Source organism: Salvelinus fontinalis, unplaced genomic scaffold (assembly GCF_029448725.1).
Source record: "Salvelinus fontinalis isolate EN_2023a unplaced genomic scaffold, ASM2944872v1 scaffold_1801, whole genome shotgun sequence".
In the NCBI taxonomy this organism is placed as follows: domain Eukaryota; kingdom Metazoa; phylum Chordata; class Actinopteri; order Salmoniformes; family Salmonidae; genus Salvelinus; species Salvelinus fontinalis.
In genome coordinates, this window is record NW_026602010.1 from 1 (window position 1) to 27,129 (window position 27,129).

Sequence of the window (27,129 nt, forward strand, 5' to 3'; positions counted from 1 at the left end):
ATTCACCATGGGGAGAGAGGATGGGGACATGCCAGACTCTCTACCAACCATCCCTGAGGGTAATATCTGTCTCACATCATTTACTGTCTTATGTATTAGCATAGAATTCCTAGTTAAGAGTAGATTAGAAGGAATTGTGGTTGACTGATATAATCAGTAAGTGAAATAAAATAATTCTGTACAGTCAGTACACCAAAGTGAGAGGTGTCATTCAACCTGGTCTCAGAGCATTTCGTATTATTCTCTACGTAAATCTTAAAATCAATTTAGTATGATATGTTAAGTTTTGTATGGTATGTATTACTTTGTGGATGTCCATCACCAATTTCGGATGACATGTTATGAATTACAATTTGTATTATATGTTACGAATTAGAAAAATATCAATATGTTCCGAATTTGCTAAAAGTATGATATGTTACGAATTCTAGCTAGGTAGCTAGGTGGCTAACTTTAGCTAGCTTGCTAACGTTAGCTAGGCTAGGGGGTAAGGTTTAGGGGTTAGGGTTAAGGTTAGGGTTAAGTTTGGAGTTAGGTTAAAGGGTTAAGGTTAGAGTTATGGTGTCACGCGGGACTAGGTGGGTGCAGGAATCAGACGCAGAGAGAGTTCCACTGAGGTCTAGTGCTCTTTACTAAGGCACACAAAAAATGAAGCCCAAACAATACAGGGCGCAGAACATACAACTTGACAACCCAAAAACCATAGGGTGTCAAGTGTAAGAAAGAAAATTACACCTCAGCCTATAATGCACACACGTAACAAACTAAAGACAATACCCCACAACCCACAATAGAAAACAGACTACCTAAATATGGTTCCCAATCAGAGACAACGCAAAACACCTGTCTCTGATTGAGAACCATATCAGGTCAAACACATAGAAATAGACAAACCAGACTTACAACATAGAATGCCCACACAGATCACACCCTGACCAAACAAAACATAAAACATACAAAGCAAACTATGGTCAGGGCGTGACATATGGTTATGGGAAGGGTAAATAAAAGGGTTATGGTTAGGGGAAGGTTTAGCTAAAAGGATTGCATTTACGGTTAGGGGAACAATTAGCTAACATACTAATTTGAGTATCCCGAATGTACATTTACTGTGTTATGTCTAATCAATGAGACCAGGCAGTATCATTGGATGGCAGATAGCTTAATTGTTTAGTTTAATTGATCATTGGTAATGTTTAATTGATCATTGGTAAATGTTTAATTGATTCAGAGGTATTTGCAAAAGGCTACCCCAACCCGGCCTTCCATGAGGATACGAAGCCTCAGGAGCGGATGACAGAGGGGCAGCCAACCGTTGACACGGAGCGCAAGCCAAAGAAGGGCCTCGGGTAAGTAACATTGCCATAATGGCATTCCTACTTTACTCCTAATACAGTTAAATATATTTTGGTTTGCTCATGAATCTATGTTTCATTCTCAAGAAGGAAGAAAAAAGAACCAGCAAAAGCAGTGGGATTTTTCCAGTTGGTATGTCCTGATTTTGGTTTCAGAAATAGCAGGAAATACACAAGAATCTTTTGGCAATTTGCACATACACTGTAGTACATGTAGTATATGTCAAAATGGGGTAATTTGTTACAAGTGATCTTGACAAGATTCATATTCTCCAGTCATTCCAACGTCTGCTGCATTTGACTGTGGTTTTATGTGTGTTGTGTTTGCAGTTCCGCTACGCTACTGGTTGTGAGGTGCTCCTAATGATAATCGGCCTGCTATGTGCTGCTCTCCACGGGATAGCCCTGCCCCTTATGTGTGTTGTGTATGGACAGATGACCGACAGCTTTGTACAAAGTGGACAGCAGCTCAACCATACAGGTACATATTCTGTTTGACAAGGTACACATGTAGCATTGTCATTTGATCACTCTGTTGCAGGACAAGGGCTCTATTTTAACAAACCTAATGCAATGGTAAATCTAAGCGCTGGCGGTAGAGCTTTAGGTTGGGAGTTTGTCAGAAATATTTTTCTATTTTCACAACCAAAAATGATCGGCGCAGTGCTGACGGTGGCGAGAAAGGGCTTAGTTTTGACGATTAAACCAGTTATGGGTGTGTCAGGCTTGGCCCCTCACTGGCCAATCAGAAAGTGCTCCATGGCTAAATACATGGTTTATTCAGGTTGTGTATTTATGGTATTTTATGTATCGCATTGGAATCAACTCCAAATCCAAAGTTAGTCCATTATAGTTTGTTAAACAGCTTACAGAAATTAAATAACACAATGTAGACCTATCCTATCTTTGCTTTGTTCTAAGTAATTGCATGGTGTCAATGTGGACAGATATACATAGCATTCACACTGATATAGGGGTCTACTGTAAAGTGCATTATGGCTGAGCAGGGACATGCCAAAAGTTGTCAATAAGCTAGAAACAATTCATTATTGATAAGGCCTAAAAAGAGAGATTATCACATTTGAAACAAAACGAAACAATAACGTGTATTAAATAGGCTATGTCTAAATACACTTACAGGCACCATAATTACTCCCGGTGGTGATATAATAGTAGAACAACGCAGACTGTGGAGGGTTTTCTTTTCTCAGTAGCTGGACAGAGATCCAATGTAAAGAGAAAGTGAGGGGCCCCCCGAGTAGCGCAGCAGTCTAAGGCACTCACAGTGCTTGAGGTGCCGGTACAGACCCAGGTTCAATCCTCTGAGCCCGTTGGGGAGTCGCAGCGATGATACAAGACTGAAATTTGGGAGAATTCTAATACATAATAAAATTACAAATTAAAACAAGCAATCTTTTAGTTTTTTCAACAACAACAACAACAACAACAACAACAATAAATAAATGTAAAATGTAGAGATATCACAGAATCACTAGGATAAAAAATACAGACGCATTGCTGTAGAACCAGCCTTCGTTATAATAGGCCTGGGGTGAGGGTAGCCTACAGAGGGATGGGGTTTCAAAATATAAAACGGAAAACAAGCAGTTGTTGCAGGAAAATAACTTCTAAATATGAGGTTTACCAGCATTCACTGAGGTTCTCATCTTTCGTTTCATGATGGGCATGGACACATGTAGCCTACATCATGGAGGGGTTTAATGCATGTTCAAAGCATGGCTAAAATAATGTACGCCTGCCTACAATACATAGATAAAAGGGGAACGTCAGTTCAGTGTTTTGCTCCTCTCAAACTTGATCTTTTAATAAAGCTTTGGTGATTAAGATTTGTTTCCAACCCTTTATACAATCTTGACTAGCCTACTTGATTGCATTGGGCAGGACAAAAACAAACCAGCCTTTATTGACAGAATCGGAGGCTATGCTTGGTTTTTAATCAAATCAAATGAAATGGGGGGAAAATATAGTGTTTAATGTTTTTAAATACTATGAAGGCCTATACAGGCACCAAAAGCACATAACTCTTGTTCCATATTCATATGAGCAGTGTGAGTCACGGCTGGATATCCGCTGTATAAATCGGTAAAACCAGCTTCTGTTTGGTCTTAAATATCCCTGCCAGCACTCCCTGAAATTAGCACCGTGATCATGTCTTTAAGGACGCACCTCAAATATTTCCACCCCTCCCATCTGAGCGCAAGCAAGCTGGACCAAGACAGGGAAATTACCAATCCTTGCGCAATAGTTTAACTATAGCAGAGTGCTGGTTTTAAGAGGTCGGAATTGCAAATGAACGTGCGTTTGACACTAGCCCTGCCTTAACGCCAGCCAAAAACAGAGCCCTATCAGGGGAATGCTTACTCACGGGTCCTTCCCAACAATGCAGAGAATGTTTACTGTTTATACTTCACCCTGTCCCCACTGCCAGTGTATCCCACCTTGTGAATGTTTACTGTTTATACTTCACCCTGTCCCCACTGCCAGTGTATCCCACCTTGTGAATGTTTACTGTTTATACTTCACCCTGTCCCCACTGCCAGTGTATCCCAACATGTTGAATGTTTACTGTTTATACTTCACCCTGTCCCCACTGCTAGTGTATCCCACCTTGTGAATGTTTACTGTTTATACTTCAACCCTCCCCACTGCTAGTGTATCCCACCTTGTGAATGTTTACTGTTTATACTTCAACCCTCCCCACTGCTAGTGTATCCCACCTTGTGAATGTTTACTGTTTATACTTCACCCTGTCCCCACTGCCAGTGTATCACACCTTGTGAATGTTTACTGTTTATACTTCACCCTGTCCCCACTGCCAGTGTATCCCACCTTGTGAATGTTTACTGTTTATACTTCACCCTGTCCCCACTGCCAGTGTATCCCACCTTGTGAATGTTTACTGTTTATACTTCACCCTGTCCCCACTGCCAGTGTATCCCACCTTGTGAATGTTTACTGTTTATACTTCACCCTGTCCCCACTGCCAGTGTATCACACCTTGTGAATGTTTACTGTTTATACTTCACCCTGTCCCCACTGCCAGTGTATCCCACCTTGTGAATGTTTACTGTTTATACTTCAACCCTCCCCACTGCTAGTGTATCCCACCTTGTGAATGTTTACTGTTTATACTTCACCCTGTCCCCACTGCCAGTGTATCCCACCTTGTGAATGTTTACTGTTTATACTTCACCCTGTCCCCACTGCCAGTGTATCACACCTTGTGAATGTTTACTGTTTATACTTCACCCTGTCCCCACTGCCAGTGTATCCCACCTTGTGAATGTTTACTGTTTATACTTCAACCCTCCCCACTGCTAGTGTATCCCACCTTGTGAATGTTTACTGTTTATACTTCACCCTGTCCCCACTGCTAGTGTATCCCACCTTGTGAATGTTTACTGTTTATACTTCACCCTGTCCCCACTGCTAGTGTATCCCACCTTGTGAATGTTTACTGTACATACTTCACCCTGTCCCCACTGCCAGTGTATCCCACCTTGTGAATGTTTACTGTTTATACTTCACCCTGTCCCCACTGCCAGTGTATCCCACCTTGTGAATGTTTACTGTTTATACTTCAACCCTCCCCACTGCTAGTGTATCCCACCTTGTGAATGTTTACTGTTTATACTTCACCCTGTCCCCACTGCCAGTGTATCCCACCTTGTGAATGTTTACTGTTTATACTTCACCCTGTCCCCACTGCCAGTGTATCCCACCTTGTGAATGTTTACTGTTTATACTTCACCCTGTCCCCACTGCCAGTGTATCCCACCTTGTGAATGTTTACTGTTTATACTTCACCCTGTCCCCACTGCCAGTGTATCCCACCTTGTGAATGTTTACTGTTTATACTTCACCCTGTCCCCACTGCTAGTGTATCCCACCTTGTGAATGTTTACTGTTTATACTTCACCCTGTCCCCACTGCCAGTGTATCCCACCTTGTGAATTTTTACTGTACATACTTCACCCCTCCCCACTGCTAGTGTATCCCACCTTGTGAATGTTTACTGTTTATACTTCACCCTGTCCCCACTGCCAGTGTATCCCACCTTGTGAATGTTTACTGTTTATACTTCACCCCTCCCCACTGAGAATGTTGACTGACTCCAGCACTTCCTGGTTCTGTCAGCAGTCATTGTCCTGTTGGAATGTAAATCTTCGCCCCAGCCTACCAAGTGGCACAGCGGTCTAAATCACTGCATCGCCATGCTAGATGCGTCACTACAGACCCGGGTTCGATACCGGGAAACCCATGAGGTAGCGCACAATTGGCCCAGCATTGTCCGGGTTAGGAGACGGTTTGGCCGGCCAGGATGTCCTTGTCCCATTGTGCTCTAGTGACTCCTTGTGGCGGGCCGGGCGCATGCATGATGACTCGTGACGCTAATTGTATGGTGTTTCCTCTGACACATTGGTGCAGCTGGCTTACGGGTTAAGCGAGCAGTGTGTCAAGAAGCAGTGCGGCTTGGCAGGGTTGTAATTTGAAGGGTGCATGGCTCTTGACCTTCGCCTCTCCCGAGTCCATACGGGAGTTGCAGTGATGGGACAAGACTGTAACTACCAATTGGATATCACAAAATTGGGGAGAAAAAGGGGTCAAAAGTACACCCCAAAATATATCTTCGCCCCAGTCTAAGGTAATTTACACTCTGAAGCATGTTCACACCAAGGATTTGGCTCTATTTATTGTTCCCTCTATCCAGTCTCACAGTCCCTGCCACTTAACACCATCCCTACCGTGTAGCTTTTAAATAGGTGATGAGCTGTGCATGTTTTTCCCTTATGATCTCAGTCTTTCACATTACTTTTTTTTGCAAACTCCAACTGTCATTGCCTTTTCTCAGGAGTGGCTTCCATCTGGCCACTCTCCAATAAAGCCAATATTGGTGAAGTGCTGTAGAGACTGTTGTCCTTCTCCCATCTCAGCCAAGGAAAGGGAAAGGGGATCTCTAGTCAGTTGCACAACTGTTGTCTTCCGCATTTAACCCTTCTGAATCAGGGAGGAGAGGGAAGCTTCCTTAATCGACGTCATTACTCTCGGGGAGCAGTTGTGGGGGTTAACTGTCTTGCTCACCTTGCCGGTTCAGGGAGTCAAACAAGCAACCTTTCGGTTACTGTCCCAACGCTCTAACTGCTAGGAACTCTGTAGTTTTGTTAGAGTGGTCATTGGGTTCTTGGTCAGCTACCTGACCAAGGTCCTTTTTGCCCGGGTTGCTCAGTTTGGTCAGACGTTGGTCGGATGGCCAGCTCTACTCTGGGTAGTTCCATATGTTTTTTAACTTCCCAATGATGGAGACCGCTGTGCTATTGGAAACTTTCAAAACTCTACAAATTGTTTTATACCCTTCCCCAAACACTGTATGTGCCTCATCACAAATCTATCTCGGAGATCTACAGACAGTTCCTTGGATTTCATGGTATAATTTCTGCTCTGACGTGCACTGTCAACTGAGGGACCGTACACTGAGTATACAAAACATTAAGGACACCTGCTCTTTCCATGACAGGTGAACCCTTATTGATGTCACTTGTTAAATCCACTTCAATCAGTTTCGATGACGGGGAGGAGACAGGTTTAAAGAAGGGTTTTTAAGTCTTTAGACAATTGAGACATGAATTCAGAGAGGGTCAATGGGCAAGACAAAATATTTAAGTGCCTTTGAACAGGGTATGGTAGTAGGCGCCAGGCGCAACAGTCTGTGTCAAGAACTGCAACGCTGCTGGTATCCCATGTGTATCAAGTTTGGTCCACCACCCAAATGACATCCAGCCAACTTGACACAACTGTGGGAAGCATTGGAGTCAACATGGGCCAGCATCCCTGTGGAATGCTTTCGACACCTTGTAGAGTCCATACCCCGATGAATTGAGGCTGTTTTGAGAGCAAAAGAGCCCATCAGGTCTTACTCAGACTGGCTACGGAGAGTGTGATCACACAGTCATCCGGAATAGGCAGTGCTCTCATGCATGGTTCAGTATTGCTTTCCTCAAAGCGAGCATAGAAGGATAGCGTTATGGTCAGATTTGCCAAATGGAGGGCAAGGGAGAGCTTTGTATGCATCTCTCTTTGTGGAGTAAAGGTGATTTCTAGTTTTTTCGCCTCTAGTTGCACAAGTGACATGCTGGTAGGATTTCAGTTTTCCTGGATTAAAATCCCCATCCACTAGGAGCGCTGCCTCTGGGTGAGCATTTTCTTGTTTGCTTATGGTCCTATACAGCTTGTTGAGTGCGGTCTTAGTGCCAGCATCGTTTTGGTATTTGACATTTATTAGGATCTCCATTAGCTGCTGCAGAAGCATCAGCTACTCTTCCTGGGGTCCACATGAAACATACTAACATCAGACATAGTACAGCACATTATTAGTCAAGGACTGAAATACATACATTTGAAACATAACAAAGCCTACGTATCAGTACATACACACAATATCTAGATCTAAAACATAGTGCAATTAACATTACAATACAAAATATATAAAATGGCTGTGTATCTTCACAGTCCCCTTTGTGCAGGAAGGTGTTCTTTTACCTGTTTTTTAAACTGATTTTATTGCTAGCTTGAGTTACCTGGAGTGGCAGAGAGTTCCATGTAGTCACAGCTCTATTTAATACTGTACGTTTCCCAGCCTCTGTTCTGGACCTGGGGACGGTGAAGAAACCTCTGGTTCATGTCTTGTGTTGTACTGATGATTGTCAGAACTGTTCAAATTGCTTGAACAGACAGTTCGGTATCTTCAACACATCAATACCTTGCACAAAGACCAATAGTGGTTCAGTCAATCTCTCCTCAACTTTGAGCCAGGAGAGACTGGTATGCATGTTACTGACACTTACCCTCCAAGTACAGTACATCTAAGTGTGATATGTCAAGAAGGCAGAGCAATGCCCGATCATGGACAGATCTCTTCCCGTTTTAGCAACCATTGAGTCTATATGTTTTGACCATGACAGCTTACTATCTAGGGTTACACCCAGCAGTTTAGTCTCATCAACCTGCTCAATATCCACATTATTCAATAATAGATCTAAACGAGGTTTAACGTTGACTGATTGATTTGTTAAATAAATTATGCATTTTGTTTTTGAGATATTAAGCACCAGACTATTACTAGTTACCCATTTTGCTAGTTACCCATTATAAAACTGACTGGAGCTCTATATTAAGTGTCTCAGTTATTTATGTTACTGTTGCAGAAGACGTATATACTATTGATTTTGTCAGCGTACATAGACAAACAGGTTTTATTCAAGTTCAGTGGAAGGTCATTTGTAAAAACAGAAAACAATAGCCCAAGCCAGCTGCCCTGCGGTACACCACACTCAACGGAATTTGCGTGAAAGAGGCTTCCATTAACAAAACCCTCTGTGTTCTATTAGATAGGTAACTGTCAATCCATAAGAAGGCAGAGGATGAAAATCCTCTGCAATATTTCAGGATCATTATATCAAAAGCTGCTCTGAAGTCTAACAAAACAGCTCCCACCATATTCTTACTATTCATTTATTTCAGCCAATCATCAACCATTTGTCAGTGCTGAGCATGTTGAGTGCCCATCCCTATAAGCATGCTGAAATTCTGTTCGTTTTCTGTAAAATAACTTTGTATTTGATCAAACTATTTTTTCTTTCCAAAAGTTTGCTAAGCACTTGTAACAGGCTGACTTGTCAGGTGTTTGAACCATTAAAGGGTGCTCTGCTATTCTTGGGTAGCGGAATGACCTTTGCCCCCCTCCATGTCTGAGGGTACACACCATCTTCTAGGCTTGTGGTGTTAAATCCACAGCTATCTTGGTAAATAGTATAGTCTACAGCTTATCATGAGGTATTCTTACTCAGGTGAGCAGAACCTCGAGACTTCCTTAATATCACTCACCAGCTGTTGTTAACTTCTACTGCCTCAGAAACCCGGATCCGGGAGCACCCCCCACCCCCCACACACTGTTTAGCATAGCTAGCATAGCTTCACAAGTAGATAGTAGCATCTAAATATCATTAAATCACAAGTCCAAGACACCAGATGAAAGATACAGATCTTGTGAATAAAGCCACCATTTCCGATTTTTAAAATGTTTTACAGGGAAGACACAATATGTAAAGATGTACATCTATTACCTAAAAACACATTAGCATAATCCACCATCTTTTATTTGTCCACCAACACCAGTAGCCATCACCAATTCGGCTAAACTAAGATATTTATAGCCCCTAACCAACAAAAAAACTCATTAGATGACAGTCTGATAACATATTTATGGTATGGGATAGGTTTTGTTAGAAAAATGTGCATATTTCAGGTAGCTGCCATAGGTTACAATTGCACCCACCGTCACAAATGGACTAGAATAATTACAATGAGCAACGTGTTTACCTAACTACTAATCATCAAACATTTCGTAAAAATACACAGCATACACTAATCGAAAGACACAGATCCTGTGAATACAGACAATATTTCAGATTTTCTAAGTGTCTTACAGCGAAAACACAATAAATCGTTATATTAGCGTAGCACATAGCACATAGCAGCCCAGCATTGATTCTAGCCAAAGTGAGCGATAAAAGTCAACATCGCCAAAAGATATTAATTTTTTCACTAACCTTCTCAGAATTCTTCCGATGACACTCCTGTAACATCATTTTACAATATACATATACAGTTTGTTCGAAAAGGTGCATATTTAGCCATACAAAACCGTGGTTACACAATGAAAATAGTAGCAAAACAAGCCTGAAAATGTCGGTCGCCATCTTTCAGAGTGATCTAGTTTAATTAATAGCTAATCATATACTTGACTAAAAAATACAGGGTTTACAGGAATCGAAAGACAAATTAGTTCTTAATGCAACCGCTGATTTACATTTTTAAAATTATCCTTACTTTTCAATACAGGGTTCGCCAAGTGAAGCTATACCAAACAAAATGGCGAAATATGCGTTTAAAATATTTCGACAGAAACACGATTTATCATATTAAATATTGCTTACTTTGAGGTGTTCTTCCATCAGATTCTTGGGCAATGTATCCTTTCTATGTTATAAACGTCTTTTGGTCGATAGATGTCCTCTGTCCTTCGAAATGTCCACCACCAACGACCGACACCCCAAAACGTGTCCAAAGTTTCAGAGTGCACAACAAATAAATTCCTCTAAAATCGCACTAAACGGATATAAATTGCTATAAAACGGTTCAAATTAACTACATTATGATGTTTTTAACACCTAAAACGAGTAAAAACATGACCGGAGAAATATTGCTGGTTAGAAAACGATTTGGAACGAGGCAGGTCCGATGCCCTTCACGCTTCAGGCGCACGACGAGAAAGGGCGGTCTCTATACATTTTGGTCTTTTATACTGGCTGTGAATATCCCATCGATTCCATTGAAAGCGTGATGACGTACAGACACCCAGAGGAAGACGTAGGCAGTGTCGGTTTCTTCATAGCATTCACTGTCGCCTTAAAAACAGACCCCAGATCAGAGGTAAAAAAAATTGAAATCTGAACCCTGTCATGAAAAGTGCTGTAGAAATTGTTCTGTACAACTCAGAGACAAAATTTCAACTTCTATAGAAACTAGAAGGTGTTTTCTATCCAATAATAACAATAATATGCATATTGTACGATCAAGAATTTAGCACGAGGCAGTTTAATTTGGAGACACAAATATGCTAATGCGGAACAGCACCCCCTATAGTTCCAAGAGGTTAACAGAGACACTCACCTCCACCCTTGATCTAACCCGAGCTAGATGTATATTATCCGTGTTCTTGTTCAGCCACGACTCTAAGAAACATGGGATATTACAGTTCTTTGTCAGGATTTGGCCAGGATTGTTCCGGTTTTGGCCACTAGATGCCCCCATTGTGCTTTTTTGACCCTTTTGTTTTCCCTTGTTTCCAGTTATTATTTGCACCTGTGCCTCGTTTCCCTTGAATGTATTTAAACCCTTAGTTTTCCTCAGTTCTTTGCTCTGTGTTTGTATGTTAGCACCCAGCCCCAGCGATGCTGTGAACATGTGTTACTCCTGTTGGATTCTCTTGAGGTACTCTGTTTTTGTTCTTGTTTATTTATTTTTGATTATTCTTTTGAGTTTTTTTCCCTGCGGTATCTACCACCTTGTGGATTTACCTTTTGTCTTGGAGGATTTACCTTTTTTCTCTTGGAATTACTTTTGACGTTGTGGATTTATATTTTTGCCTGAAGTACTTCCCTTTTTACTTTATTAAAGCACCGTCTCAAGTACTGCTGTGTCTGCCTCATATTCTGGGTTCTGCCAACTATTAGTGTCTCAGTTTGCTAAGTGACTGTTTCTCACACCAGAGACCCGAGTTTGTAACCGGGTCTTGACAGTTCTTCAGGTTCAATTAAAAGGATAGTCTCAAAGAGCTTGTCCAGTTTGTTCTCTTGCACGTTTGCTAATAGAACAGAGGGTAGAGGAAGTTTATGTTCTCATCTATGTACAATCGTGGCCATAAGATCTGAGAATGACACAAAAATTAATTTTCACAAAGTTTGCTGCTTCAGTGTCTTTAGAAATTTGTCAGATGTTACTATGGAATACTGAAGTATAATTACAAAGAATTCATAAGTGTCAAAGGCAGTGTTGACCCTTCTTTTTCAAGACCTCTGCAATCCACCCTGGCATGCTGTCAATTAACTTCGTGGCCACATCCTGACTGATGGCAGCCAATTCTTGCATAATCAATGCTTGGAGTTTGTCAGAATTTGTGGGGTTTTGTTTGTCCACCCGCCTCTTGACGATTGACCACAAGTTCTCAATGGGATTAAGGTCTGGGGAGTTTCCTGGCCATGGACCCAAAATATCGATGTTTTGTTCCCAGAGCCACCTTATGGCAAGGTGCTCCATCATGCTGAAAAAGGCAAACTGTTCCTGAATGGTTGGGAGAAGTTGCTCTCGGAAGATGTGTTGGTACCATTCTTTATTCATGGCTGTGTTCTTAATAAGCAAATTTGAGAGTGAGCCCACTCCCTTGGCTGAGAAGCAAACCCACACATGAATGGTCTCAGGATGCTTTACTGTTGGCATGACACAGGACTGATGGTAGCGCTCACCTTGTCTTCTCTGGACAAGCTTTTTTCCGGATGCCCCAAACAATCGGAAAGGGGATTCATCAGAGAAAATGACTTTACCCCAGTCCTCAGCAGTCCGATCTCTGTACCTTTTGCAGAATATCAGTCTGTCCCTGATATTTTTCCTGGAGAGAAGTGGCTTCTTTGCTGCCCTTGACACCAGGCCATCCTCCAAAAGTCTTTGCCTCACTGTGCGTGCAGATGCACTCACACCTGCCTGCTGCCATTCCTGAGCAACTCTGTACTGGTGGTGTCCCGATCCCGCAGCTGAATCAACTTTAGGAGATGGTCCTGGTGCTTGCTGGACTTTCTTGGGCGCCCTGGAGCCTTCTTCACAACATTTGAACCGCTTTCCTTGAAGTTCTTGATGATCCGATAAATGGTTGATTTAGGTGCAATCTTACTGGCAGCAATATCCTTGCCTGTGAAGCCCTTTTTGTGCAAAGCAATGATGACGGCACGTGTTTCCTTGCAGGTAACCATGGTTGACAGAGGAAGAACAATGATTCCAAGCCCCACCCTCATTTTGAAACTTCCAGTCTGTTATTCGAACTCAATCAGCATGACCGAGTTATCTCCAGCCTTGTCCTCGTCAACACTCACACCTGTGTTAATGAATTAATGAATCACTGACATGACGTCAGCTGGTCCTTTTGTGGTAGGGCTGAAATGCAGTGGAAATATTTTGGGGGGATTCAGTTCATTTGCATTGCAAAGAGGGACTTTGCAATTAATTTGATCAACGAAGGCCTTGGAGACAAGATCTGTGTGTTCGTGCAGTTCTTCTGCACCTTCTTGTCAGGGTTCATCATTGGTTTCATCTTCGGCTGGAAGCTGACACTCGTCATCCTGGCCGCCAGTCCTCTCCTGGCAGGAACAGTTGCCGTCTGGTCCAAAGTAAGACTACCAATGACCTGCAAAGACAACGGCTTCATCCCAAATGGTACTCTATTCCCTATATAGTGCACTACTTGAAGTAGTAGGCTACATAGGGAATAAGGTGCCATATTGTTTTCATATGTGTCACTCAACAGTGGTTGCATCACTGCTCTTGTGCCCAATCCCAAATCCACTCCTAGTTTACACTTATCCAATCCTCTCAGTTTTCCACAAACACATTTCTTTTATAAAGACATTTTTACATCAGCAGTGTAAGATACCGTATTCATTAACATGTTGTATTTGATTTCAGATACTTGCCACCCTGACCAGTAAGGAGCTGTCTGCCTATGCCAAAGCAGGGGCGGTAGCTGAAGAGATACTGGTGGCTATCAGGACAGTTTTGGCTTTCAATGGGCAGAAGAAAGCTGTGGAAAGGTTCGTCAGTTATTAACTAATTAATGTGTTGCATAAAACAGTATATCTCTTTCAATATTTATTAATACGATCTACCTAAATCAAGACACATTCCCCTATTAAGGCATTTCTTCTATATATTTTAGGTATGAAAAGAACTTGGAGGATGCTAAAAACTTTGGAATAAAGAAGGCCATCACCACTAACGTGGCCATGGGCTTCACCCAGTTTGTCATATTTGGGACGTACGCCTTGGCTTTCTGGTACGGGACCAAGCTCTCTGTAGACGAGCCTGAAAACTACACCATTGGAAAAACCATTACAGTAAGCTTTCATGGAAGATTTTAAGTAAGAATGTACTATTTTCCAATAGATACATGTTATTGTGAAGAGGCCTCTGCAATGTCTTCACACCTGTTACTCTGTCTGACATTAATAGAATTCCTTTCTTCATTACGTTCTTTGTTGCTGCTATTTTTAGGTCTTCTTCTCAGTGATTATTGGGTCGTTCTCTTTGGGCCAGGGTGCGCCTAACTTGGAAGCCATCGCCAAAGCCCGGGGTGCTGCCTATGAAGTCTACAATACCATTGACCAGGTACCGGAAGTATTCAGTTTAACCCCTGAATCACCATAGCATTGAAACTGTATGAACTCACTCTAACTCACTCAGAACAACATGATCTCAAGTCCAATTTAGACATTTGTCCTACTGCCGCGGTTGATGAGTTGATTTGTTTGTCATAGCCGCGGCCCATAGACAGCAGTTCAAAGGAAGGTCTCAAACCAGACTATGTGAAAGGAGACATTGAATTCAAGAACATCCACTTCAGCTACCCCTCCAGGAAAGATGTCAAAGTAAGTAGTGGATTTGAATCAGATCCAGACACCAACCTGTCTCCAAATGATTTGAAAAATGCACAATAAGGAAGAAGCTAAGATGAATTTTCAGTTTTCTAGTTGGATTAGCAAAAACAAAATGACAAACCGTATAATTGTAAAATGACGGTAAAAATTCATGTTAAATACGTTGTGGGACGTGTTCCCTGTCGCTGTAGATTCTTCAGGGAGTGAATCTGACAGTTCCTCGTGGGAAGACCATAGCTCTGGTTGGAGCCAGTGGATGTGGGAAGAGCACCACCATTCAGCTGCTGCAGCGCTTTTATGATCCAGACTCAGGAGAGGTATGAACAAATCTGATCAAGGCTTATTCAAGTTCATTAAGAAGAGACACATGTCCCACTGTAAAGACTCCAGAGGAGGCTGGTGGATGGAGCTATAAGAGGACGGAATAAATTCCAGCCATTACAATGAGCCCGTCCTCCAATAGCTCCACCCACCAGCCTCCAGTAAAGGACTCACATGCTTTATGATCCAACCTCAGGAGAGGTATGCAGGACACGAGTGCATTAAAGTTCAACCAATTGACTCATAGTTCATACAGAGACTCACATGTACACACACATGTGTAATGTACACACACACACACACATATAATGTACACACACACACACACTTGTAATGTAAACGCAAACATTCACTCACGTACACTCATTCCCAAGTTCTGGCTTATCAGGTTTAGTGTTGACTTCAGTTCACTTAAAAGTAAATTAGTACTATAGTGCCCTCTTGTGGAAGGTTGATATATAATTTGTCAGGAACACTGTTGGTCTGGGTTGCATAGCCGAGGGAAGTAGGGGTGCTGAGGCTGCTGCAGCACCCCCTTAAAAATCAAAATAATAAATAAAATAACAACAATAATAATAAACAACATTCCCACCTTTATTACTCCTGTATGAGCATAGAAAATACTCGTCAGCAAAGCAGAGAAATGTGCATGCCTAATGAATATGACCCTGGTTTGTTGTCAGATTACCCTGGATGGTCGGGACATCCGGACCCTGAATGTGAAGTGGCTGAGGGAGAATATGGGTATCGTCAGTCAGGAACCTGTGCTATTCGGAACAACCATTGCAGAAAACATCCGCTACGGCAGAGAGGATGCCACAGATGAGGACATCGAACGGGCCGTGAGAGAGGCCAACGCATACGACTTTATCTCCAAACTCCCCGATGTACGTGGGATAGATACTGACAAATGAGTACATACAAATGCTTCACTGTTTCACATGTACTGTATATTAAATGATCTATGGTGTACAAATGATTTGGAGTAGGACAGCAGATATTCTGTTGTTTCTATGGCGACTGTGTTGAAATTAAATGTTGTTTTGTTTTGAAGTTGTATACAGTGTAAGGGAATGGCCAAATAGTGATGATGTTATCCAAAAGGACACATTTAAACATGATTATTTAATCTCCATCCCATTTCATGTGGCGTTAACAGAAGCTGAACACCATGGTGGGGGAGCGGGGAGCCCAGCTCAGTGGAGGACAGAAGCAGAGGATAGCTATCGCCCGGGCCCTGGTCAAAAACCCGAAGATCCTCCTGCTGGACGAGGCCACCTCCGCCCTGGACACCCAGAGTGAGTCGGTTGTCCAGGCCGCTCTGGATAAGGTCAGTACTCTCCCTGAGGACCAGACACATGGTTAAGGTTGTTCTCAAACCTAGTTTTGTGCACCCTAACAGCCTGATTCGATTTGTTTGACTGCAGCCTTGCAAGTTCACATTTGCAGCAGTTGACAAACGTCAAGAATCAGAGTGAATCGATGAGATCCTGTTGGAATCCATCTCAGCGAAAATGAAGAGGTAATAAAATAATAATAATTTGGGATAAATGACTATATTGTCTCCTCCCATTCCCATAGGCCAGGGCGGGCCGCACCACGATAGTGATCGCCCACCGCCTGTCCACCATCAGAACAGCTGACGTGATCGCTGGCTTCAGCAACGGAGAGGTGGTGGAGCAGGGAACACACAGGGAACTCATGGACAAGAAGGGGGTCTACTACTCTCTGGTCATGCAGCAGGTACTGTATCACGCTCCCTACATCCCAAATGGCACCCTATTCCCTTTATAGTGCACTACTTTGACCACCAGGGCCCCAACTCTGCCTCAACAGTAGAATCAGTCGACGCCTAAATCATGTTGATCAGTCATATTTAGAGAAGCATATCATCAGTATCAGAGCAATATACCTTATCAAGCCTGTGTCTCTATGAATAGTGATCAGTAATAAACAGGCTCTGTGTGTAACATGATCAAATCCACTATCACTATCCCAGTCAAAACTGTTCGCTGCTCTGGCACCCCAATGGTGGAACAAACTCCCTCACGACGCCAGGACAGCGGAGTCAATCACCACCTTCCGGAGACACCTGAAACCCCACCTCTTTAAGGAATACCTAGGATAGGATAAAGCAATCCTTCTGCCCCCCCCCCCCCCTTAAAAGATTTAGATGCACTATTGTAAAGTGGCTGTTCCACTGGATGTCATAAGATGAATGCACCAATTTGTAAGTCGCTCTGGATAAGAGCATCTGCTAAATGACTTAAATGTTAAATGTATCACACCTTGTCTGTTGTTCAGAGTCAAGGGAAGCCAGAGGAAGATGAAGAGGACCCTGTGGAAGAGGATAACCCTCCTAAATATGAGGATCTAGATGATGTCCTGTATGACTCATCTGACATGGATGAGCTGGAAGTGGTAAACGAGGAAGGAATAGAAAACGGCGGCTTTGAAAGGAACTCAATCAGCAGTGGCCGTGTGGAAATGAAACTGACCAGGAGGAAATCTAAGAAGTCCAAGAAAGACAAGAAGGTACTATTACATAGATCATCCTTTAGGGCGCAATATGACGTCCTGTATGTGTTATATAGGAACATGGCTTTGTTATAGTGCTATTGCTGAATTATCATCGTACCTATTATATAATGTATGGTTTATAATGAATGGTATATAATGAATGGTATATAATGAATGGTATATAATGAATGGTATATAATGAATGGTATATAATGAATGGTTTATAATGAATGGTTTATAATGAATGGTATATAATGAATGGTATATAATGAATGGGATATAATGAATGGTATATATAATGTATGGTATATATAATGTATGGTATATAATGTATGGTTTATAATGAATGGTTTACAATGAATGGTATATAATGAATGGTATATAATGAATGGTATATAATGAATGGTATATATAATGTATGGTATATATAATGTATGGTGTATAACGAATGGTGTATAACGAATGGTGTATAACGAATGGTGTATAATGAATGGTATATAATGAATGGTATATAATGAATGGTATATAATGTATAGTTTATAATGTATGGTTGCATTCATTTACATTTTAGTAATTTAGCAGAAGCTCTTATCTTGAGCGACTTACAGAAGCAATTAGGTTTAAGTGCCTTGCTCACGGGCACATCGATAGATTTTTCACCTAGTCGGCTCGGGGATTCGAACCTGCCACCCTACTGTATATAGTGATAGTTCATTGTCATCAGAAATAATATCTGTTACATCATGTTGGTCCTTGGTCATTTAGTTTTGTCATTGATGACAATGTTTGATGACAGAAGGAAAAGAAACCAGAGGAAGCTCCAGACATCCCCTTCACCAGAATCCTGGCCTTGAACAAGCCCGAGTGGCCGTACATGTTAGTAGGAACCCTGTCTAGCTTGGTGGGGGGAGCCGTTTATCCCTGTGTTGCCATCATCTTCGCCAAGATCATTGGAGTAAGTGTTTCACAAGACCACCTCCTTGTGTTCATCATATGAAGAATTGTTAAATAATGCAGACTACTCCCATTTCCTTGGTGTCTCGATTGAGTTTGATTTAAACAAGGTGGTCTTATTTTTCCACATCATTTATTTGATGGTCGTTGGTTGGTGGGTTTTGGCTCTTATTTTCCAAAGCAGCCTTTTAAATTTCTGTTGTTATCTATTTTGGGGGTGTTTCTCTCCGCCCCGTGACCTTCTCTAGGTGTTTTCCGAGGTTGACCCGGAAGTCAAACGACAGAAAACCATGATGTTTTCCCTGCTCTTCCTTCTCATCGGAGGAGTGGCTTTTGTCACCTACTTCCTAAAGGTTTTCTAATTTATAGATCTAAACTGTGTCCAAAATGGCAACCTATGCCCTATACAGTGCACTACTTTGGACCAGAGCCTATAGGGTGCCATTTGGGACGCACTTTAAAGTACAATTCTGTATCTATCTCAAACCCTTAATATGTTGTGGGGATGCCTGGTTGGGTAAATTTCTGCTGTATGTTCTATGTTTCAGGGTTACATGTTTGGAAAATCAGGAGAGCTTCTTACCATGAGGCTGAGGAGGCAGGTATTCCATGCCATGATGAGACAGGTAGGACAAACTGTCATGCGGGAAAATATATACTTCAGCAATTGTACATAAATTCGAAAAGACTGACTTGTCATTGCTAATTTACTTTACTGTATTGATAATACCAGCAAAATTACGATTCTGAACTGCCACTTTGCAGTGTTCTGCCTCAGAACCTTGCTAAAATTACAATTCTGAACTGCCACTTTGCAGTGTTCTGCCTCAGAACCTTGCTAAAATTACGATTCTGAACTGCTACTTTGTGGTGTTTTGCCTCAGAACCTTGCTAAAATTACGATTCTGAACTGCCACTTTGTGGTGTTCTGCCTCAGAACCTTGCTAAAATTACAATTCTGAACTGCCACTTTGTGGTGTTCTGCCTCAGAACCTTGCTAAAATTACGATTCTGAACTGCCACTTTGTGGTGTTCTGCCTCAGAACCTTGCTAAAATTACAATTCTGAACTGCCACTTTGTAGTGTTCTGCCTCAGAACCTTGCTAAAATTACGATTCTGAACTGCCACTTTGTAGTGTTTTGCCTCAGAACCTTGCTAAAATTACGATTCTGAACTGCCACTTTGCAGTGTTCTGCCTCAGAACCTTGCTAAAATTACAATTCTGAACTGCCACTTTGTGGTGTTCTGCCTCAGAACCTTGCTAAAATTACGATTCTGAACTGCCACTTTGCAGTGTTCTGCCTCAGAACCTTGCTAAAATTACAATTCTGAACTGCCACTTTGTGGTGTTCTGCCTCAGAACCTTGCTAAAATTACAATTCTGAACTGCCACTTTGTGGTGTTCTGCCTCAGAACCTTGCTAAAATTACAATTCTGAACTGCCACTTTGCGGTGTTCTGCCTCAGAACCTTGCTAAAATTACAATTCTGAACTGCCACTTTGTGGTGTTCTGCCTCAGAATCTTGCTAAAATTACAATTCTGAACTGCCACTTTGTGGTGTTCTGCCTCAGAACCTTGCTAAAATTACAATTCTGAACTGCCACTTTGTGGTGTTCTGCCTCAGAACCTTGCTAAAATTACAATTCTGAACTGCCACTTTGCAGTGTTCTGCCTCAGAACCTTGCTAAAATTACAATTCTGAACTGCCACTTTGTGGTGTTCTGCCTCAGAATCTTGCTAAAATTACAATTCTGAACTGCCACTTTGTGGTGTTCTGCCTCAGAACCTTGCTAAAATTACAATTCTGAACTGCCACTTTGTGGTGTTCTGCCTCAGAACCTTGCTAAAATTACGATTCTGAACTGCCACTTTGTAGTGTTTTGCCTCAGAACCTTGCTAAAATTACGATTCTGAACTGCCACTTTGCAGTGTTCTGCCTCAGAACCTTGTTAAAATTACAATTCTGAACTGCCACTTTGCAGTGTTCTGCCTCAGAACCTTGCTAAAATTACAATTCTGAACTGCCACTTTGTGGTGTTCTGCCTCAGAACCTTGCTAAAATTACGATTCTGAACTGCCACTTTGCAGTGTTCTGCCTCAGAACCTTGCTAAAATTACGATTCTAAACTGCCACTTTGCAGTGTTCTGCCTCAGAACCTTGCTAAAATTACAATTCTGAACTGCCACTTTGCAGTGTTCTGCCTCAGAACCTTGCTAAAATTACAATTCTGAACTGCCACTTTGTGGTGTTCTGCCTCAGAACCTTGCTAAAATTACAATTCTGAACTGCCACTTTGCGGTGTTCTGCCTCAGAACCTTGCTAAAATTACAATTCTGAACTGCCACTTTGTGGTGTTCTGCCTCAGAATCTTGCTAAAATTACAATTCTGAACTGCCACTTTGTGGTGTTCTGCCTCAGAACCTTGCTAAAATTACAATTCCGAACTGCCACTTTGTGGTGTTCTGCCTCAGAACCTTGCTAAAATTACAATTCTGAACTGCCACTTTGCAGTGTTCTGCCTCAGAACCTTGCTAAAATTACAATTCTGAACTGCCACTTTGCAGTGTTCTTCCTCAGAATCTTGCTAAAATTACAATTCTGAACTGCCACTTTGTGGTGTTCTGCCTCAGAACCTTGCTAAAATTACAATTCTGAACTGCCACTTTGTGGTGTTCTGCCTCAGAACCTTGCTAAAATTACAATTCTGAACTGCCACTTTGTGGTGTTCTGCCTCAGAATCTTGCTAAAATTACAATTCTGAACTGCCACTTTGTGGTGTTGTGCCTCAGAACCTTGCTAAAATTACAATTCTGAACTGCCACTTTGCGGTGTTCTGCCTCAGAACCTTGCTAAAATTACAATTCTGAACTGCCACTTTGCGGTGTTCTGCCTCAGAACCTTGCTAAAATTACAATTCTGAACTGCCACTTTGCAGTGTTCTGCCTCAGAACCTTGCTAAAATTACAATTCTGAACTGCCACTTTGCAGTGTTCTGCCTCAGAACCTTGCTAAAATTACAATTCTGAACTGCCACTTTGCAGTGTTCTGCCTCAGAACCTTGCTAAAATTACAATTCTGAACTGCCACTTTGCAGTGTTCTGCCTCAGAACCTTGCTAAAATTACAATTCTGAACTGCCACTTTGCAGTGTTTTGCCTCAGAACCTTGCTAAAATTACAATTCTGAACTGCCACTTTGCAGTGTTCTGCCTCAGAACCTTGCTAAAATTACAATTCTGAACTGCCACTGTGGTGTTCTGCCTCAGAACCTTGCTAAAATTACAATTCTGAACTGCCACTTTGTGGTGTTTTGCCTCAGAACCTTGCTAAAATTACAATTCTGAACTGCCACTTTGCAGTGTTCTGCCTCAGAACCTTGCTAAAATTACAATTCTGAACTGCCACTGTGGTGTTCTGCCTCAGAACCTTGCTAAAATTACAATTCTGAACTGCCACTTTGTGGTGTTCTGCCTCAGAACCTTGCTAAAATTACGATTCTGAACTGCCACTTTGTGGTGTTCTGCGTCAGAACCTTGCTAAAAAGCATTCCTTACAGGAGATTGGATGGTTTGATGACAACAACAATGCAGTGGGAGTTCTAACCACCAGATTGGCCACAGATGCATCTCTGGTTAAAGGGGTAAGCACAATGCTCGGATTTACACATTGAGAGAGCGATCAAAATGTATCACATCAATGTCAATTCAGAATCATTCTACTGTACAAATCTTTAAAAATGTCTACCTGTACATATGCTTCTATGTATTTACAGTTGCATTCTTTAGAGTTGCAATGTCTGATAATGGATGGAACCTACTTGTTTCCTCTCTCCTCACCACCAGGCGACTGGGTCTAGGTTGGGTCTGGCCACCAACACAGTCTGTGCTCTCACCATGGCCATTGTGGTGGCCTTCATCCACAGCTGGCAGCTCACCCTCGTCATCCTCGCCTGTGTGCCCTTCCTCATTGGAGCCGAAATCATTCAGAGGAGGGCCACGGCAGGCCACGCCTCCAAAGACCAGGGTGCCCTGGAGCAGTCTGGGAAGGTAAACATCAACTTTCTTTTGCAATTGGGTTTGCAAAATTCCGGTAATGTTCCCAAAATTCCCAGATTTTCCAGTAATCCCGGTTATAGGTTTTACGGAATCAGGAAAATCAGGGAAACCTTAAAACAGGATATCTGGATAACCAGGGAATTTCAGGAAGGTTACTGCTAGTTATGCAACCCTAATTGCAATGCACTTTGGTACAGTGGGCTATATCAGTGTGTGTGATACCATGTGTTCAAATGAAACGTTAATATATCTTTATTAATCTTTTGTAGATATCTACTGAGACCGTTGAAAACTTCAAGACAGTTGTTGGATTGACACGGGAGGACGTCTTCTTTCACAAGTTCATGGACAGTCTAGAAAGACCATACCAGTAAGAGTACAGTCATTCACTTTGTTATAGACTCAGCTTTTGGATTGTTTGACCTTATAACCTACAATCAAGTACTGATTACATTTCAATTGAATACATCAGGAACGGTTTGGTGAAGGCTCCCATCTACGGACTAACATTTGCCGTTGCCCAAGCAATCCCTTACATGGTCAAGGCTGCAATCTTCCGCTTTGGGTCCTGGCTTATTGCTCACTGCCACACAGAATATGAAAATGTTTTCCTGTGAGTATACATACTGGTACTGTTATATCCTCATCTAAAATGAATACATTGATACCAGGGTTGGGGTCAATTCCATTTCAATTCCTGTCAATACAGAAAGTACAGTGAAATTCCAATTCCAGTTCTCTTTAATGCTTTTCAATGAGGAAACTGTGGAATTGAGTTTTGAATTGACTGAAATGGAATGTACCCCAACCCCGACTAGAAACCTTGGCTGCCACATAGTCACTATACGGTAATATAAAAATAATAATATAATTATAACATTAATTTGGTGGGTGCTTATATTTGTCCTATTCCACACATGTACACATGTGTATTAATGCACATGTGTGATTTGGAAGTGGGTTTTTTGCACATTCCAAATCTCCCTGAGACCCTCGTTGGGTCATGACCAGGGTCTGCCAATATAGTGGCAGTGATAGTACAACACTGTCCTTTTCTTTCGCAGTGTGTTTTCTGTGATCACATTTGCTGCCATGAACATAGGAGAATCAGCATCTTTTGCTCCTGACTTTGACAAAGCGAAAGCAGCTGCTGGGAGAATTCTTGGCTTGTTGGAGAAGAAACCAGAGATTGACATTTGCAGTGAGGAGGGAGAGAAGCCAGTGAGTGAGCTATAATGTGTCTTACTCCAATATAAACAAAAAAACAATGATATCACATTGTGTTTTTTCTGGGACGATGATCTGGAACAAAAATGTTGTCTTTTCCAGACGGACTTTGTCGGGGACATTGAGTTCCGAGGGATCCACTTTGCGTACCCGACCCGTCAGAACGTGAGGGTTCTCCAGGGGTTGAGCGTGTCAGTGGGGCCTGGTCAGACCCTGGCCCTGGTCGGGGAGAGTGGCTGTGGGAAAAGCACCTCCATACAACTGCTGGAGCGCTTCTATAGCCCTGCTGAAGGACAAGTGGTGAGACCCAAAATAATCTCATAATACATGTCATATAAAGCACGCTTTTCAAAACCATTTCAAAGTGCTAAACCAGTATACTGGGAACTGGAATACAACAAATATAGTAAAACTGTTAGGCCACTTTTCAGCATTTTAATATGTAATATTTGTAACATTGGTGGATTATTAATTCCTTTGGTATTCCAAGATGTTACTTGTTTTTAATCTGAACATTTTAAACATTCTAAACCTAAATCTGTGGTATCATTGTGGTGTCTCAGTTAACGAAGGGGTTGACCTAACTCTGTGGTATTATTGTGGTGTCTCAGTTAACGAAGGGGTTGACCTAACTGTGGTATTATTGTGGTGTCTCAGTTAGTGAAGGGGTTGACCTAACTCTGTGGTATTATTGTGGTGTCTCCGTTAACGAAAGGGTTGACCTAAATCTGTGGTATTATTGTGGTGTCTCAGTTAACGAAGGGGTTGACCTAAATCTGTGGTATTATTGTGGTGTCTCAGTTAGTGAAGGGGTTGACCTAACTCTGTGGTATTATTGTGGTGTCTCAGTTAGTGAAGGTGTTGGCCTAATTCTGTGGTATTATTGTGGTGTCTCAGTTAGTGAAGGGGTTGACCTAACTCTGTGGTATTATTGTGGTGTCTCAGTTAGTGAAGGTGTTGGCCTAATTCTGTGGTATTATTGTGGTGTCTCAGTTAGTGAAGGGGTTGACCTAAATCTCTGGTATTATTGTGGTGTCTCAGTTAGTGAAGGGGTTGACCTAACTCTGTGGTATTATTGTGGTGTCTCAGTTAACGAAGGGGTTGACCTAACTCTGTGGTATTATTGTGGTGTCTCAGTTAGTGGATGGGTTGGATACTAAGACCCTGAACCTGTCGTGGCTGAGGTCTCAGCTGGGCCTGGTGTCCCAGGAGCCCATCCTGTTCGACTGCAGCATCTCAGAGAACATCCAGTACGGGGACAACAGCAGAGAGGTCTCCCAGGATGAGATAGAGGAGGCAGCCAAGAACGCCAACATCCATGACTTCATCATGGGCCTGCCAGAGGTATAGTAACAGTATAGTGAGGGAGATGGGAGGAGACATGATAGGCTGTAGCTGTAGGATGATATTTGAAGTTTTCTCAAAGGCGATCCAAAAAATGTCACTGGTGAGGTCACAGTAGAACGTAAACTACTGTCTCTCTACAGATATTCATATAGAATAGCTATTGACTAGCCCAAGACAGGCTGTTATGACTTTATATTTTAATTTATATTTTAAAAGTGTTCAATATAGACAAACACTATAAATTGTGTTGTTGTTTTGTCAGAAATACAATACCAGGGTTGGGGACAAGGGGACCCAGATGTCTGGAGGTCAGAAACAGAGGATAGCCATTGCCAGAGCTCTGGTCAGACAGCCTAAAGTACTGCTGCTGGATGAAGCCACTTCCGCCCTGGACACAGAGAGTGAGAAGGTAAGTCACATGGACATTGAGTGTCGGCCATCTCATTTTCTACCTATTAATTCATTAATGGCCTGGTCACACACAAAAGCTTATCTTCACACAGTATGTCCTCTCCCTCCTTCCCAAATAACCTGTCTCTCTGTTTCCTCCCTATCCCTCCCTCCCCCAGATTGTCCAACAGGTTTTAGACGCCGCCCGGCAGGGCCGCACCTGCATCGTGATCGCCCACCGCCTGTCTACCATCCAGAATGCAGACCAGATAGCGGTAATTCAGTATGGTCAGGTGACAGAGCAGGGTACACATACTGACCTCATGGCTAAAGGGGGGGCTTACTATGCCCTGGTCAACGCACAGGTCACCCACTAACTCATATTCAGATTGATGTTTTGCAGCGTATTTACTGTTCTGTTGAATGTTGTTTTGTGAGCTCTTTTCATTGAGCTGCACTTCTTAGCCAGGTCCCCCTTGAGAAAGAGGTCTCCTGTCCATAATGGGACTTCCTGGTTAAATAAAGGTTATATATACAAATGTATAAAGAATAAGGAATCTATATGGATAATGGTATGGTAGCCATAACTCACTTTGAACGGACTACTAAAATGATGTTGAATTGCATGATACAAACTGTCTCATTGTCAGTTGGTTTGATCACATGTAGGTGGTAAACTGAAATGTAGCCTATTGGGTTCCTGTGCTTTTGGGTTCCTCACTGTATGACTCACTTTAGCCTAAGGCTGGAACACGGACATCAGCGTAAATAAGTCTTGATAAGCTGCCTGGAATGAAGGAACTGTTCTTGACCATGGCACCTTTCATTGTCTGAAGACAACAAGTACAGTATGTATTTCTATAAGGAAAACAGTAAGACACATTATCACAGTTAAATGACTGGATAAAAGCAGTGATTAGGAAAGGTTGTATACCTGTAAATATGAGAGGTTGATGTTCAGAAGACTGTTGTATGTTACTGTATACTGTGATATTTTGATTATTTTAAACAGGGACACTATGCTCTAGAAGGCAAAGTATGCATTGAAGAATATCTATATATTTAAATTAGTACGCTATGTAAGGCTGTTACTTGTTTGTAAATATGCATTCAAATAAAACATTAGATCCCATAACATGTTATTTTTAACCTGATTCTAAAGTGACATAATGATTCATCTGTAATCTATTCATCTGTGGGGAATATGTCAATACATTTTCAAATAAACTTGGAACTCGTTCATTTTAAATGCGACTGAATAGGCTACTGAAGTCTGCAGAGGGCTGATGGACACAAGATGGCGCCCGTTGCCAATGAAACACGTTAGTGGGGTAATAGAACTTTCAAACGACTTCAATTCGATTGAGGCCTATTTCAAATGCCACTAAATGTAGCCTATCTCCAACCAAGGCTAACTTCGGTAAAAATGCCACTTGTTTTCCAAATGTAAAAGAAGATTTAAATAACACTAGGTGGCATAATTGTGTTAGGCCTATGCGAAATAAATTGTAGAAATGTATGACCGCATCGTTTTAGTCTAGTGTTATGGAAATTATCTTATTTGGTTTACATGATAAAAAAATTGTGTAAAGGTAACATTTCTTATCTTGCACGCCGGCAACATTAATTGTATTTCAACCTCCCGAATTCAATCAGAAATAATAGTCTACAGCTCGCCG

At 41.9% G+C, this 27,129-nt stretch overlaps 3 protein-coding genes across 3 annotated transcripts; all 3 read left to right on the forward strand.

Annotated features, from left to right (window-relative positions):
• The first annotated feature begins 7 nt into the window (after positions 1-7).
• On the forward strand, positions 8-13,773 carry LOC129850025 (ATP-dependent translocase ABCB1-like). The gene is made up of 5 exons (XM_055916659.1): positions 8-59; positions 1,232-1,349; positions 1,446-1,488; positions 1,686-1,836; positions 13,668-13,773. Exons 1-5 carry the CDS (start codon positions 8-10, stop codon positions 13,688-13,690), a joined length of 387 nt encoding a protein of 128 aa, XP_055772634.1. The 3' UTR covers positions 13,691-13,773.
• LOC129850026 (ATP-dependent translocase ABCB1-like) lies at positions 13,711-18,324 on the forward strand. The gene is made up of 10 exons (XM_055916660.1): positions 13,711-13,792; positions 13,918-14,095; positions 14,253-14,366; positions 14,516-14,626; positions 14,827-14,952; positions 15,640-15,843; positions 16,116-16,286; positions 16,538-16,699; positions 17,261-17,491; positions 18,242-18,324. Exons 2-10 carry the CDS (start codon positions 13,985-13,987, stop codon positions 18,251-18,253), a joined length of 1,242 nt encoding a protein of 413 aa, XP_055772635.1. The 5' UTR covers positions 13,711-13,792; positions 13,918-13,984; the 3' UTR covers positions 18,254-18,324.
• Positions 18,325-18,350: 26 nt separating this feature from the next.
• On the forward strand, positions 18,351-26,600 carry LOC129850027 (ATP-dependent translocase ABCB1-like). The gene is made up of 10 exons (XM_055916661.1): positions 18,351-18,431; positions 18,679-18,783; positions 18,979-19,056; positions 21,961-22,071; positions 22,274-22,477; positions 23,525-23,707; positions 23,816-24,013; positions 24,851-25,057; positions 25,323-25,469; positions 25,630-26,600. The coding sequence occupies exons 1-10, from the start codon at positions 18,351-18,353 to the stop codon at positions 25,825-25,827; spliced, it is 1,512 nt and encodes a 503-aa protein (XP_055772636.1). The 3' UTR covers positions 25,828-26,600.
• Positions 26,601-27,129: the final 529 nt, after the last annotated feature.

What these genes read in the sequence shown, in the direction of transcription:
- LOC129850025 (XM_055916659.1), top strand. Translation starts at nt 8, where the DNA reads ATGGGGAGAGAGGATGGGGACATGCCAGACTCTCTACCAACCATCCCT. An exon ending in TCTACCAACCATCCCTGAGG is followed by an intron (nt 60 to 1,231) that starts GTAATATCTGTC and finishes TAATTGATTCAG; the next exon opens with AGGTATTTGCAAAAGGCTAC. An exon ending in ACAGCAGCTCAACCATACAG is followed by an intron (nt 1,837 to 13,667) that starts GTACATATTCTG and finishes ATTTGATTTCAG; the next exon opens with ATACTTGCCACCCTGACCAG.
- LOC129850027 (XM_055916661.1), top strand. Translation starts at nt 18,351, where the DNA reads ATGTTAGTAGGAACCCTGTCTAGCTTGGTGGGGGGAGCCGTTTATCCC. An exon ending in ATGCATCTCTGGTTAAAGGG is followed by an intron (nt 22,072 to 22,273) that starts GTAAGCACAATG and finishes CCTCACCACCAG; the next exon opens with GCGACTGGGTCTAGGTTGGG. An exon ending in TCATCATGGGCCTGCCAGAG is followed by an intron (nt 25,058 to 25,322) that starts GTATAGTAACAG and finishes TTGTTTTGTCAG; the next exon opens with AAATACAATACCAGGGTTGG.
- LOC129850026 (XM_055916660.1), top strand. Translation starts at nt 13,985, where the DNA reads ATGGGCTTCACCCAGTTTGTCATATTTGGGACGTACGCCTTGGCTTTC. An exon ending in TCTACAATACCATTGACCAG is followed by an intron (nt 14,367 to 14,515) that starts GTACCGGAAGTA and finishes TGTTTGTCATAG; the next exon opens with CCGCGGCCCATAGACAGCAG. An exon ending in ATGATCCAGACTCAGGAGAG is followed by an intron (nt 14,953 to 15,639) that starts GTATGAACAAAT and finishes GTTTGTTGTCAG; the next exon opens with ATTACCCTGGATGGTCGGGA.